The sequence below is a fragment of the Larimichthys crocea genome, chromosome VIII (assembly GCF_000972845.2).
Source record: "Larimichthys crocea isolate SSNF chromosome VIII, L_crocea_2.0, whole genome shotgun sequence".
NCBI classification, from domain to species: Eukaryota; Metazoa; Chordata; class Actinopteri; family Sciaenidae; genus Larimichthys; species Larimichthys crocea.
In genome coordinates, this window is record NC_040018.1 from 33,103,490 (window position 1) to 33,117,623 (window position 14,134).

The following is a 14,134-nucleotide window of genomic DNA, read 5'->3' on the forward strand; positions in this document are numbered from 1 at the left end:
ATTTTATTTTCCTGCCACGACGTCCCGTTATTACAACATAAACACGAGCCGTGCTGCGCTGACTCTCCGCATGGTGGCGCTGCTCTTCTCTCTGTCCACGGTCCCGTGTGAGCGTTTCTTGTTTCATCAGCAGTTTTCATGTGCAGCAGCTGAATGTAGGTCACCCAGAGAGGAGCTTCAAATGTTTCTAATGCTCATAAACTCAATATATCATCTGCAATGAGACGTTTGATCCATGATCCACACTCCTACAGCACTGCTTAGTCATTTAAAGATGTCATGAAGTTATTTTAATCAGAAGAGGAGAAGATAAAATGTTATTTATTGTTTATGTTTATTGTTTGTTTGAGGAAACTTGTTACAGCTGGGCGTGAACAATGCAGAACATATGTGTAATATGGCTTGGAACTATTCATCAAGTGTATGTTTTGATGAATTTGTTGTTATTTATTGGACTATATAGAAAAGATGATTGCATTTGACTGCACTGAGGCAGTACATGTTAAATAAATGAAAATTGTGTTGTTTAGGTTTTGTTATATTATCATTCTTATAAAATGGCTTTAAAATATTCATTAAGTGTATATTTTGATTAATATATATATAAATATGTACTGGTATATAATAGATAGATGAATTTGGAATGGACCTATAACACAGTATGCATGTTAAAACTAACCTGAGATAGATCTACATTTAAATATGTACAGAGAAATTAAACATTTGCACAGGATTTAAATATGTGCAGAAGTTTGCATAGAAGATAAAGAAGTTACTAAACATCTATAAAAAATATAAAGTATAAAGTGACTATAGAAATAAAAATGTTTTATAAAAATAGGAGAAAGAACCACAAATGGGGATGAATGACTGTGTACAATTAATCAAAAGTAAACTAAAAACACAATTTTCATTTATTTAACATGTACTGCCTCAGTGCAGTCAAATGCAATCATCTTTTCTATAGGCGTACAGTATAGTCCAATAAATAACAACAAATTCATCAAAACATACACTTGATGAATAGTTCCAAGCCATATTACACATATGTTCTGCATTGTTCACGCCCAGCTGTAACAAGTTTCCCCAAACAAACAATAAACATAAACAATAAATAACATTTTATCTTCTCCTCTTCTGATTAAAATAACTTCATGACATCTTTAAATGACTAAGCAGTGCTGTAGGAGTGTGGATCATGGATCAAACGTCTCACTGCAGATGATATATTGAGTTTATGAGCATTAGAAACATTTGAAGCTCCTCTCTGGGTGACCTACATTCAGCTGCTGCACATGAAAACTGCTGATAAAGTAAGTTTCTTCAAACAAACAATAAAAAAATAAATAATAAATAACATTTTATCTTCTCCTCTTTTGATTGACGCCACAATAACTTGATTAAATTCATCTTGAAACACTTTGAAATAACATGGGGACCATTTTTTGAGTATGCGAATAAATTGACTTTTCCTAACATCCCGGACTGACAAACAATCTCTTGTACATTGTCTGATCTGTGTTTAATGTCATGCTTCGTACAGTTGTGTGTGATTGTTTTCTATAATGTGCCTTTAACAACGGCCTTCTATGTAGCTGTCTAACTCCTCATTTTGTATTGTTTTTTTTAAAATTATTATTATTATTGTTTGTTTGTTTGTTTGTCTATATATTTATACACAAGTGTCTTGTACATTATTTGTTTTTATCTGAGTTTTGTAATAACGATAATGAGAAACTTGATACTTGCTTTCTTATAGCTGTCATTTATGTGTTTAAAAATTCAATAAACAAAGTTGGGAAAAAAAAAAGAAGAAAGAAACACTTTGAAATGACTGAACAGGGATGTAGCTTTATTATTCGAATGTATAGTATGTACAGAGGAGTGCGCCTATATAACAGATAATATTATAATAATAATACATTTTATTCCTCTCAAGCACACCTTACAATAAATGAGGTGGACAGCAACAAAGTATCAAGTTACAAGAATACATATACACAATGTTCTGCATTGTTCACGCCCAGCGTGTAACAAGTTTCCTCAAACAAACAATAAACATAAACAATAAATAACATTTTATCTTCTCCTCTTTTGATTGACGTCACAATAACTTGATTAAATTAATCTTGAAACACTTTGAAATGACTAAACAGGGATGTGTCTTTATTATCTGAATGTATAAGTATGTACAGAGGAGTGCGCCTATATAACAGATAAAATAATAATAATACATTTTATTCCTCTCAAGCACACCTTACAATAAATGAGAGTGGACAGCAACAAACCATAAAAGTATCAAGTTACAAGAATAATTAAAAACAGGTTAATTTTAAACAGGTGCGTGATTGCGTGTTAAATCATAATATGAATTGTGTTTATATGTATTATTATGTTTATATTATCAGACTGAGCGGCCGACAGGAACTGGCCGCCGCCGCTCCGCCGCCGCAGCCACGCACGGAGCCGCCATTGGCTGTCCGACTGCCGGAGCTCTGGCAGCAGGCAGAGGCGACAGGGAAGGAAGGGAAGCACCGGAGCGACGACCGGAGCCCTGCGCTTTGTTTTTTTTTTTTTTGTTTTAAACAAACCGAGAGAGCGACATAAACTCGGACACGAAGAAACCCGAGGAAACCCGAGGAAACCCGAAGACACACGAAGGGAATACAAAGTTTGTGTTTCTAACGTTCGCTGGAAGTTTGGGAAGCTAACGGCTAGCTGATGCTAAACCAACCGTTTGACCCGAGACACGATTAAAAACTTTATTTTTTTTTACTATTTTCGACCATGTAAGACGCGCGGTCATGAGATGCCGCACTTTGATACGGAGCAGAGCTTTTATTTAGATTAAAACGCGTCAGTGTGTGTGTGTGTGTGTGTGTTAGCTGCCTAGCCGGCTAGCGGCTAACTGACTTCAAGCCAAAGAGCTAACGCTGCTAGCCTAGCCTAGCCTAGCCTAGCCTAGCCTAGCCGGAGCTACCACCGGGTTTCCACGTCACCTCGCTGCCCCGTGACATGTCTACCTGCGCTCGGCTGGTTTCGCTCGGTGTGTTTTCGCTTCCAGGCTCGGATATCATGCTACAATCATCCGCTTCGCTTAATGCCAGCCTGCTAACGCGGTGTTAGCCGGAGCCGGGAAAACTTGGACCGCCGCCTCCTCTCCTCTCCTCTCCCCCGCTGTCCGCTCACTTTATCTCGGGGATTCGCTCTGAGGCCTTTTTTTTTCCAGGATCTCATCCTCCTCCAGCCTTGATGAGTCCCAGCTCTGAGTGACTGTGGAGCTCTGACGAGGCTGTAACATTTGGAGTTACCTGGACTTCATTTAAAAAAAGCAAAACTAACTTTATCCTGCAAAGGTGAGCTCAACAAGAAACTCTACACCTGATCCATGCTGCTGTGTTCACACATGTTGTGGGTGTTTTTATTCTGTTTATATCACATGTATCTAAATCTGATTTTATTTGTACAGCCCAAAGTCACAATCTTTACAATCTGTACAGGGAGTGACACCCTCTGTCCTCAGACCCTCGGTTAGAGTGACACAAAAAACCTTTAACAGGGGAAAAAGGTGCCACAGAGGAGGGATCCCTCTCCCAGGACGGACAGACAAATCTACACAAACTATAATTACTTATAAAAGTGTGAGGAGTCACTTTTCACGTCCTGGGTTTGTCTGTGTGGACGCACCATCTGTCACTCACTGCCTCTCATGGATGCTGAGCGATGACCCTCCCCCTCATAAACATTGTTGAGCCTCCAGTGGCTTGACCTGGATATCTGATAAATTAGGTTAAGTTTGGCTCCTTCCAGCAGAAATGATGCTTATCGTCTGAATCCGATGATGGTAGTTGTTGTTGTTGTTGTTGTGTCTGGTTTGTTCGCAGGTACGGTCCAGCTCAGATACAGCCGAGTGTTGGCGCAAGACTCAGATGAAGGCTCCTGCTTACTGCTCTTGTTCCCCATTTGTAAATTGTTGTTCCTTGTAGGTTTGCTAAATCTTTTGTCTAACAGTCTGTCTGCAGGTCCTAAGCTGCTCGGTGTGGAGGCTGGTTCTAATTCCTCAGACCTTCCTGTCCAGCTGTTGTTACGCACGATATTACTCCAAAATCTTCAGACAGCAGCTGTTTTCTTTCAGTCTGTTGTGACCAGTGTAGGTTAACCTGAATGTCCAGTAGCAGTAAGCAGGTTCAGCTGATTTTCCGTTCTCCTCAGCCAGTAAGCTGTTGTAATGGCCAGTGCTTTGGCATCCGCAGAGAGAAGTGATTCAATCACTTTGGATGAATTTTAAACCGTCGCACTGTCTGAAGTTTATCTGACACAAGATTAAATCACTTCAGTTCACAGCGTTCAGTAAACTCTTATTCATCATTTTGAGCTGATTTCATTAACTCTTTCTGTTGTTTGACACTTTCTCTGGTGTACGTATAATTTTAACACACTGAGGGATTAGTGGGAAATTATTTGGTGTCCGGAGTCTACAATTTCAGGCGATGTCGGTTACGGTTAACGAAGGTCCTTTGGGTTTGGGATGAGACTCGGATGTATTTTGGAGGCAGAAAAACACGTTGGGGGAAAAACCACTGGAAAATATTGATTGTGGTTCTCTGTGCAGTGAAAAACGTGACAGCAGAGTGTCCTTCAGAGAGATGATGTGGGTTACACAGGACAAGAGCGTTCCAACACTTTCACTGAATATTATTGCCAGAGGCTGAACTGACCCTTAAACTCATTTAGTCCTTTTCACAGCAGAGAAACAGGAAATCGCAGGTGTAATCAATAACTTTTATAACGGCTGCATTCCACTGATACGGTTCACGGGAATGTCTTCATGTCCTTCTAATTCAGACGTCATGTATGTCGTCTCTCCTCTAACTCCAAACTCTTTCTTCTCCCTCGGCTCGACTCTCTCCCATCCAAACCGCCGCGCCTGCAGATGATGTGCGAAGTGATGCCCACCATCAGCGAGGCCGAGGGGCCCGGCGGGGGAGGCGGCGGTGGCCGTCGAGGTTCCGGCTCCCCGCTGCAGTCGGACTCGGAGGGCCACTTTGAGTCGCTGATGGTGTCCATGCTGGAGGAGAGGGATCGACTTCTCGACACTCTTCGAGAGACTCAGGAGAATCTGGGCTTGACCCAGGGCAAACTGCACGAAGTCAGCCATGAAAGGGACTCGCTGCAGAGACAGCTTAACACGGCTCTGCCCCAGGTGAGTGAGAGAGAGAGTGGATGACATGACGATCATTATTTAAACAGGAATACCAGCTCCCTGCAGAGCACCCTGCACCGAGTCGCTCCTGCTGCGCTGCCAGCCAAAGTGTAACTCTCACTTTCAGATCTTTGGCAGCCACAGTAGAGAAAGTCTGAGCAGAGTCTCGGCTTGTGCCGACCAATGACGGTACGAAGAACGGACAGAGCGAGCGCGAGCGATGTCACCTGTAGGTTTCCGAAGCCGAAAAAATGCGGTGCCATGTTGGCTTATCGGCAAAGACGTGGATCATTGAGGCGGGCTGAATGAATCTGTAACGACACCCACCTGTCAATCAAAGTGTCCACGCTCTAAATTCTGCTTTAAGCTTTAGTCTGATCTGACGGAGGTTTTCCCTCCAGACTTTGAACGTGCTCAGATTTTTCTGGATTATTTTTCTAAAAACCAATAAATGATTTGGTCTTTGTGTCCTTCACTGGCACACATCTGGTTTGAAGACTGTGTGATATTCATGGGAGAACCCATAACCCCACCCTTCTCCTACCACCACCACCTGCTGGAGTAACCACAGCTGGATGATATGAAAATAGAAATCTCCCGACCCGACCAGAGCGTAGCATGATTGGTACTTATGTGAAGTGTGCATAAAGGCGCACCATGATGAGCTATAAGTCTGATTACTGTTTGACGAGAATTTAAATAAGCAGATTAATTATTCATGCGGAGGCCAGTCTAATAAATAACATCCTGACCAATCACAATCGTTCCTGTTCAAACGGAGCAGCTACATCAGATGTCCGATTATCAACACAAAGACTAAGAAGTGCATGCATATAATTAATATGCATGAACCTTCTTCTAGTACTGAGGTTGTCATAGCGTGCTTCTGTTTGCAACATGCCGTGGAGGGAACAGCGATCCTGACTGTGTCCGTCTGCCTGCAGGTCTTTGTCATATTAAAGATTCATGTTTCTGCCTCTGCGCTCTTATATTTAAAACACACGGATCAGGTTCCAGTTTTTAATGATGCATAAGAGGCTGCTAATCAGTTAAGCGTTGTTGTCCTTCCAGTTAAATATGCATCCGCTGTATGAAGTTAGGACGCCGTTATTTCAGGGTTTGTTTAACGTTTGATGAACAGACTGTGGGGGGAGAGCAGAGCAGATAGTATCTCCTCTTTCCCGGAACACGAGGTGATAAGACGTGATGTTAAACACACGCGTGGGATGCCAAAGCCTTTGTTTGTATCTCACACACACACACACACACACACACACACACACACACACACACACACTCTGATTCATTCAGCTGACACTGAATACATTTTGTTTATGGATGTTTAACTGATGACCACATCGTCGGTGGTTTCCATCTCCTGCAGTCAAACTGTCATTATTCTGAGTTAACACTGAGGCTGTTTATTGATCACCAGACCAGACCGAAGAACTTAATCTGTCAAAATACATAAAAAATACTAAACTGCAGCTGGACAATGAATTCTCACAAGCTATAGACAATGAATGGAGGATTTCCAGATGTTACAGCTGTAATCCTGTCGATGGACGGACTCACGAACGGACGTGTCCTGGACAAACCACAGACTAGCTTAACAGAAAAGTTTTTAAACAACATGTAAAATTCTTTTTGTTGTTAGGGGTTGAAGCCAGCGGAACAGGTAATCAGGTATCCGATGCCTTCAGTCAGATGAAAGCGGTTCATATCCATATTCATTCGTGTGTCTGCGCGGCTGCTCGTGCCGCTGCTGTGTTCAGCTGATGGTCTGGCTGTCGGCCAGGCCTCCTGGGATTTGTATCTGCAAGGGAAGAAAATCCAGCTGTTCTGAAAGTGGAGGCACGTTTTCTGTTGTAAGCTGGCGTTAATACACCGTGTAACACACTTCTGTTCTCACTGCACTTTGTCTGGAAGTGACACGTGTTAAAAACACTGAAGACTGTGCTTTCAAGACATAATGTGTCTTTGATCCCACGGGTTCTTTATGTTGTTTAATTCTGACTTAAATGTTTATTGTAATTATTAGTAGTATCAAAGTCCAAAGCAGGGTTGATAATTCGGTTTTTCTGACATCTTCTCTTGAAAATTTATCGGTATTTAAATAAACGTTTGACCACATGGCCTTACTCGATCAGTCTCGGGAGCCATCAGCTATCATCTGATGATGATTTAGCCTCTTGGGGCAGGGCCAATGTTTCTGGGCTTCAGGTATAAGATATCCTATTCCTCTGCAGTCCGATTGGCAACTCGATACGTGAAAATGATGAGAGACACATTTCTGCTGATCTCCATAAACTGATATCTGCATTTTTAAAAAGCTAAATCGTTGTCACACAATAGCCGACAGGTTCAGAGATTACTGTCCGTCAACTAAACCTTGGTCAAATGTGATTGGTCAAAACTCCTTGAACTACAAACCAGAGCACCTCTGTCCTCGCCTCCTGGTTTTGGGTGAAAGATTAATGAACGCACACGGGCACAGGAATGTTGTAGATGTAAATAGTCGTGGTAAAAGTAGTTGGTTTTCCACGTAGTTGGAAAAAGTTTGAACTAAACCTGAACCTTTAGCATGGCGACTGCACTGAGATGTTAATAGCTCTGCGTGTGGTTAAGCCACCTTGAGCGTTTGCGTTGGTCTGCAGGCCGGCAGTAGGTAGGTGAAGGGGAGGTGCACTCCTCCCTCGTTCCCTCCCTCCTGGTGAGAGGACCCTTCCACTGGAATGCACAAACATTCCAGGGCAGCTCGCTCACACGTCAACAGCTTTTTCAAACTCCAGCGGTGCCCCGTAGGATGGTCTCTATTTGTTCTTCTTCTCTTTTTTTTCTCTTAGTGAATGTGTTCTGTGTGCAGCCCTAATTGGTCCAAATCTCCCCGAGCCAATCTCATTTTGTGGATAGTTAATTGACTCCAGTTTTAATGTGCGCACACACAGATTTCTTTAGTAATCCAATTTTAGGGCCCACATGTTGCGGTGAAGTCAATTTCTGTGCTTCTGTGTCAGCCAAGGCTTGTAATAGTTTCACTTGAAGTGGGCGTCACTGTGTGTGTGTGTGTGTGTGTGTGTGTGTGTGTGTGTGTGTGTCTTCAGCTGCTGTGAAGTTTGTTGAGGCAGTAAAAGAGAAAGACGTGGTCGTATTTAACGACATGCTTTGTGTCGTTTCATTCATTTGTTTCCATGTTTACTCCAGGCTGCTGCTCCTCTCCTCTCTAACTCCTCCACCTCCTCCTCCACCTCCTCCAGAACGCCAGTCGAGAACGCTCTTCAGTCGACTTGTATCTTGTCAGTTCGATCTGCACTTTTACTTTTCTGACTCCGTGAAATTCTCTGTTCGTATCAGTGGCACAAAGAAAGGCATTAGAATGTAAGTTAGGCTGAAACACGAGACTCGTGCAGGAGTTTGGTTTAGTCCAATCTTCTTAATCCGATTGAGCTGGGAGCCCCAGAGTGAAAGGATTGTCATTGGCCGGTTGTTATGATCATTGTTACATGATGACTTTTTCACATGGTGATGCTGACGTGGTGTTTTTAGTGTTTGAGTGTGGCTGGGCTGTAAATCTTTATACTTGACGTTGCTTTGACATGTGGACCTGACGCTGTAAACTAACTGATGTCATGTTTGCTGCTAAAAGGGTCTTAGCAGACGTTCAGACCATAAAAACCCGCCGCGCTGTTGCTTCAGCTACCGGTGAGGCGATGAAATCCAATCCAGGAAGGCTGGTTTGAGTAACGGACCCCCCGGCTGCCCGTCACTCAGAGAGAGGACCCCGTGGACTGAAGTGACCACAGAATCACTGCACATCACACGACAGGCTGAAATCTACCTGCTCAGACACAAAACAGAATAACGTTCACGTCCTAAACTGATCCGGATTGTATGTTTGCATATATTGGATTTAGCAGTGCGGTGTTTAAGTTAAGATGCTTAATGAACAGATCATCACATTTTGTAGCTGATGCTCTATTTTCTGTCTGTTGTGCAAGATGAGAAAGTCCAAGAAGTGAAAGAGGAAGAAGATGGAGGTGGAGCTCTCAGTGTTTGTGTGGCAGAAGTCAAAATCCAGTGGATGATTTTGTTTGTAAAAACAAATCGCAGGTGTAACTTTGAACTTTGTGATATTTCGTTGATTATTTTCAAAGAGCCAATCGAACGTGCCAACCAAATCCTTCAGTCCGGTCAGCGGCACAATGACGTGAATTGAGAGTGCACGGTGGTAAGAGCGAGACAAAGAGTGACTTGTTCACCACAGTGACATGAAAGTGACAGAGTGCAAGTGTTGTGAGCTGAATTAGAAACTTCAAGAGAACAGACACAGGACGGGGAAGTGAAGGCCGTGCTCCTGCGTTCACTCCGGCCCAACGCCAACCCAAACTGTTTTCTGCTGTCCGCTTCCCACGAGCTTTACCAGCTGTCCTTAAAGCTCTGCAGGATTTCTGCGTGAAGCAGTCGCCCGCGGCAAAGTACGATGTTATGTCTGAGGAAAGGCTCATATTCAGACGGAGGCCCTCGTGTCCAGAGCTCATAGCTGTACTGTACACTTGTGAAGTGAATAATGAGCCTTACACTTCTCTATTGATCCGTGCGTCCTCTGTGGTTAAAGATGAGAAGAGACAGTCGGGACGAGGGAGGTGAAGAGAAAACTCGTCAGGATGAAGAAGTGTAACTGAAACAAACTTTAACCTCACACACATACGCACACCGTGTGTTTTACAGTCAGAGCGCCTGGACTCGTTTAGTCTTTCCATTAACTCGTATTGACAGGATTTATTCAGACGTGTCATTTAATGTGCTTTTTAATTTCACTTATCCTGTTTCTAAAAGCTGGACCTCGACCTTCAGAGCCAGTAAGGACTATCGAAATATCGAAATATCTAACGGATCCAATGATTCCCAGTAATTACCATAACGGGCTGAAAATATCATCAGATAGTAACGCGTCTCCCTCTAGTCTGTGTGTGTTGCTAACGTTCGGTCTGTGACTTTGTGCCTGATGAACGTGAGAATGAAATAAACTGTGAGCTACGTGTGATAAACGGCAGCTCGGTAAAGACAACTGTAACGTGAACGTGTGTTTGAAATGAAACTTACCCGCAGCAGTGCAGACAACACATGGACGTAGGTCATGTAAGAAGAAGTGTAGTTCCAGCTCTGGACTGATGCAAGACAGATTGTTGTGATGCACATCTCTCAGTAATAATATCAAAGTATTTAGCCGAGCTACAGCATTAATAATTCTAGGAGACGTTCATACTAAGACAGGCCAACATGTGATTCTGATTAACGTGTTTACAAGAGCACAGAGTTCTTAAAAAATCAACTTTAAACTCAACTCGACAAACTGTAAAGATGTTCAGATCTTTATTGACCTAACCTGCTTTAATACTCTGAGGAGTTAACTAAAGGAACCTGCAGCTACTGCACAATTAAAGTCTGTTATTGTAAAGATAAAGTAATAACAGCTGTTGTTATTGTCGATGATTTCTGTCTAAATCAGCTAAAAATAAAGAATTTTCTTCACAAATTCGAGAATCGTTTTAACCTCCGTCTCCCGTCTGGAGGTGTAGGGTTGTCACGGTTACTGCAGCCTGTCATTATGTAATTTGTCCGTGTCGCCGTGACAAGCTGTGCGAGAGAACGACGAGACTATGACGTCTCCTTTTGTTACACTCAGTGGTGATTAACCAAATTACTCAAGTAGTGAATGAGACGATGCTGCTAAATCTGCATAATGATGAAGTAAAAGGAACTCGAGTTACCTCTGACCTGCAGCCTCATTTTAAAGTTTTTTTCAGATGTCATGACACATGACGGTGATGACAGTCTTTAAATACAAGAGACTTAAGGGAGAGATCGTGCACACTAGCATCCGGACAGCTTCTTTAGATTGACTTTCTGTGTGTGTGTGTGTTTGGGCAGCGGGCTAAGCAGCTCTGAATAGGAGCCATTGTGGTGTCTAATTAGTTTTTGACAGTGAGTCCTCCTGTAGGAGAACAGATGCCCTCTGCACAGTGTCAGATTTCAGCACACGCTATAAGCTTTTAAGAGCGGCTGAAGTCATTATGGAGGCGGAGGAGGTGGAGGTACGTCTATCGGTTCTGATCTCCGTCCCAAATTCAGACAATAAGTCTCAATTCATCAATTCAGTTCATCGGCCGCCACGCTCTCATCTGTCTCTGTCAAATTCACCTTGAACAAGTCGAGTCTGAAACAAAGAGTTGAGTAAATTGGTTCTACAGAGGCTCAAATTAGAATAAAGTGCCGTGTGTTGTCAGACCAGCTGCAGTTGTTGTGTGGTACAGCAGTGCCAGCAGACATGACATGGATTTTAACACGGAGTTTACAGAGGAGCCTCACTCAGCAGGGAAGTCAGCTCTTCTCTTCATGATTAGAATAGAAGGTGCTGTCTGAAAATATGAAGTACTTTAATTTCTTTGTGCTGACCAGAGTTATTGCATCTGAACCTTCCTGGGATCTCCAGAAGAGGCCCGATCTAGAGTCGGTGTTCAGTTTGTCCTTTCTGGGCTGCTGTACAAAGATCGTGGACCCACAGCGTCTGTAGATGTAAAAGTCTCATTCTGAGGCAACAAAAACATAAAAACATAGTTATGAATGTTATATTCTGTAAGTATCTGACACTGCAGCTTTAGGTATTTTATTAAGCATTATATTAATTTCCTTGGAACTGCATGACCGAAATGTATTTATTTTTTATTACAAAGAAATAATCTTAAATGTATCAGACAAGATAAAAATGATTTTAAAAGACGTATGAACATTTAATCCAGCCCATCTTCTACATACTCTTATTTAGTAAAGGATGTATTACTCCCACGTCTTCACTCCCTCCCAGTAACAGTAATGAGATGCAGATGATAACAGCGCAGAGCTCCAGTTATCCCTGAAAAGCCTTTGTGTTTGGGTACACTGTTCCTTTAATAGCTTGGCACACATATCTGTGTACCCCCCTTTAATCCCCTCCCCTGTTCTAAGGCTTACAGAGGAGCTGAGTCCACCTCGAACCAGCACGGCGCTGAGCCGTACACCAGTGTCCTGTGCTGCTGCAGGCAGAATGGGATCGCATGTATACAAGCTTACCACTCTGTTCAGTCTGCATATTCACATTTCATTTCTGTACTCAGGGATTAAACTGTGAAATGTTTTCACTCTTCTCAGCTGTGATAGAAGATTTATGAAGGTTGGTGTGAGTGTCTGTGGGTCGGATTTGATGGTTCAGTCTGAGGATGCAGTGATCACCAAACATCACGGTTTGTTACCGTAAAGCAGCGGTGTCAGACTCGCATCACCCAGAACGCCATAACTGAAGACCGGGACATTAGTGCGTCATAGTACGGACACATTAGCTCCACAAACGAGACAGGCACCTGTCAGTAAGCCTGTGTGCCTCGCCAGCAGCCTCCCACCTGCTTTCAAAGTCAACTCTGAGTTTGGACATTTTCTGTCGCTGTGCATTCATCAAGAAACAACCAGCGAGGGGAGGGGCGGTGCACAGGTCTTGACCTGTGTGGCGGGTGTTGCAGTGCATCGTGGGATTTGTAGTATGAGCGGTGGGAGTGTGATTTACCGGGCAGGCCATTAATAAGAGACGTATGAAATGATCGCATCCTGCACATAGGCCATGAGTTTGACATGTCTGCCATGAAGGCCTGACTACAACACTTACTGTTACAGTCAGAGACGTAGCAGTGAGTTACAAAACTGGAAAAGGATCGCTACATGTTTTTAAATTTACTTTCCAGCAGCTGTTGCTGTATTGTTGTGTGCAAGTGTGTGTTTTAGCAATCTGCTGCAGGGCGCAGTTTCCCGATTTTCTTTTTTTCATTTATTCGAGTTGTCGTCAGGTCTAGTACGCCTTGTCGGCGAGTTATAATTGCTAAAACAACAACAATGTTATATGAACATTTGTACAATTTTAGCGGTTAATTCTGGGATCGCGTTTGTGTTTACATTACAGTTTTACAACCTAGTTGAAAATCCAGTAACGTTGCGAGTGTAGCTGTAGCAAGCAGGCTAACTAGCGGATGATTATTGTGAGCGCGCAGTAAAGCAAAAGAAACTTGAGCTGTCTCCGCCGTACTTCCCTGACAACCCTTCCAGAGGGAAGTTTACATCGGCATCAGTAGGCTGGACAGCTGAGTAAAATATGTAACACGTAACAACTATTGAGAGAAACTGATGTTTTCATTTGTGTATTAACCTAAAATAATAAGAATCATGTGTGTGTTACCTTTTAGAATGAGATGTTTCTATCTACAGAGGGAGAATGGTGAGGTGAGAGATATTCAGTTGGATGCAATCTGTAACTTCGCCACTAGCTGCCACTAAAGCCTACACACTAGGGATGTAACGATACACTCAACTCACGACTCGATTCGAGTCACGATTTTTTGTTCACGATACGATTTTTTTTAATCAAAATGAGCTACAGACAAATTCTGACCAGATAAAAATATCTTTTTATTTGTAGGAAAAAAAGTCTCTCTTTACAAAAACTCTCAAGCAGTTTGTTTTCTTATTAGGGCTGCCAGCAAGCAGCTGATCTGACCATTACCTTTCAGCTTGAAGTATGAGCTAACTGAAAATAAAAACAACAAGATGATAGCTCATTAATGAGAGTCCACGGCCCCGGGAATCGGCGAGGTCCGGGCGCTGTAAACGCAGAGCTGGTCGCGGCGCACCGCCTCGGAGGAAATGCGCCCGGCGGGGGCCAGCCAGCGCCGGGGAGAGGTCCCACGAGGGAGTGCGGCCGTCCCTGACCCGACTTTAATCCCCCGGGCAGTCTGCGCGGAAGTTGCGGTGATTGGTTAAAATTGCAACACCGCCCTGAATTCACGGGGATTCACTGAAGTTGCGTTGAAGTTGCAAATTGCAACATCGTGAATTCCTGGAGGGTCTGTG

The 14,134-nt window shown here is 43.1% G+C and overlaps 1 protein-coding gene across 13 annotated transcripts in view; it reads left to right on the forward strand.

Annotated features, from left to right (window-relative positions):
- The first annotated feature begins 2,401 nt into the window (after window positions 1–2,401).
- The window catches only part of ppfia1 (PTPRF interacting protein alpha 1), a 34,825-nt gene continuing 23,092 nt past the window's right edge, over window positions 2,402–14,134 (forward strand). For 11 of the 13 annotated variants that reach the window (XM_027281574.1, XM_027281576.1, XM_027281573.1 and 8 more), the window contains exons 1-2: window positions 2,402–3,356; window positions 4,934–5,203. In XM_027281574.1, the coding sequence (XP_027137375.1) occupies window positions 4,934–5,203 (270 nt within the window). In that variant the 5' untranslated portion in view covers window positions 2,402–3,356. Of the gene's footprint in view, window positions 3,357–4,933; window positions 5,204–14,134 lie in introns of those variants that run through there. The other 2 variants (XM_027281586.1, XM_027281575.1) reach the window with 2 other exon arrangements.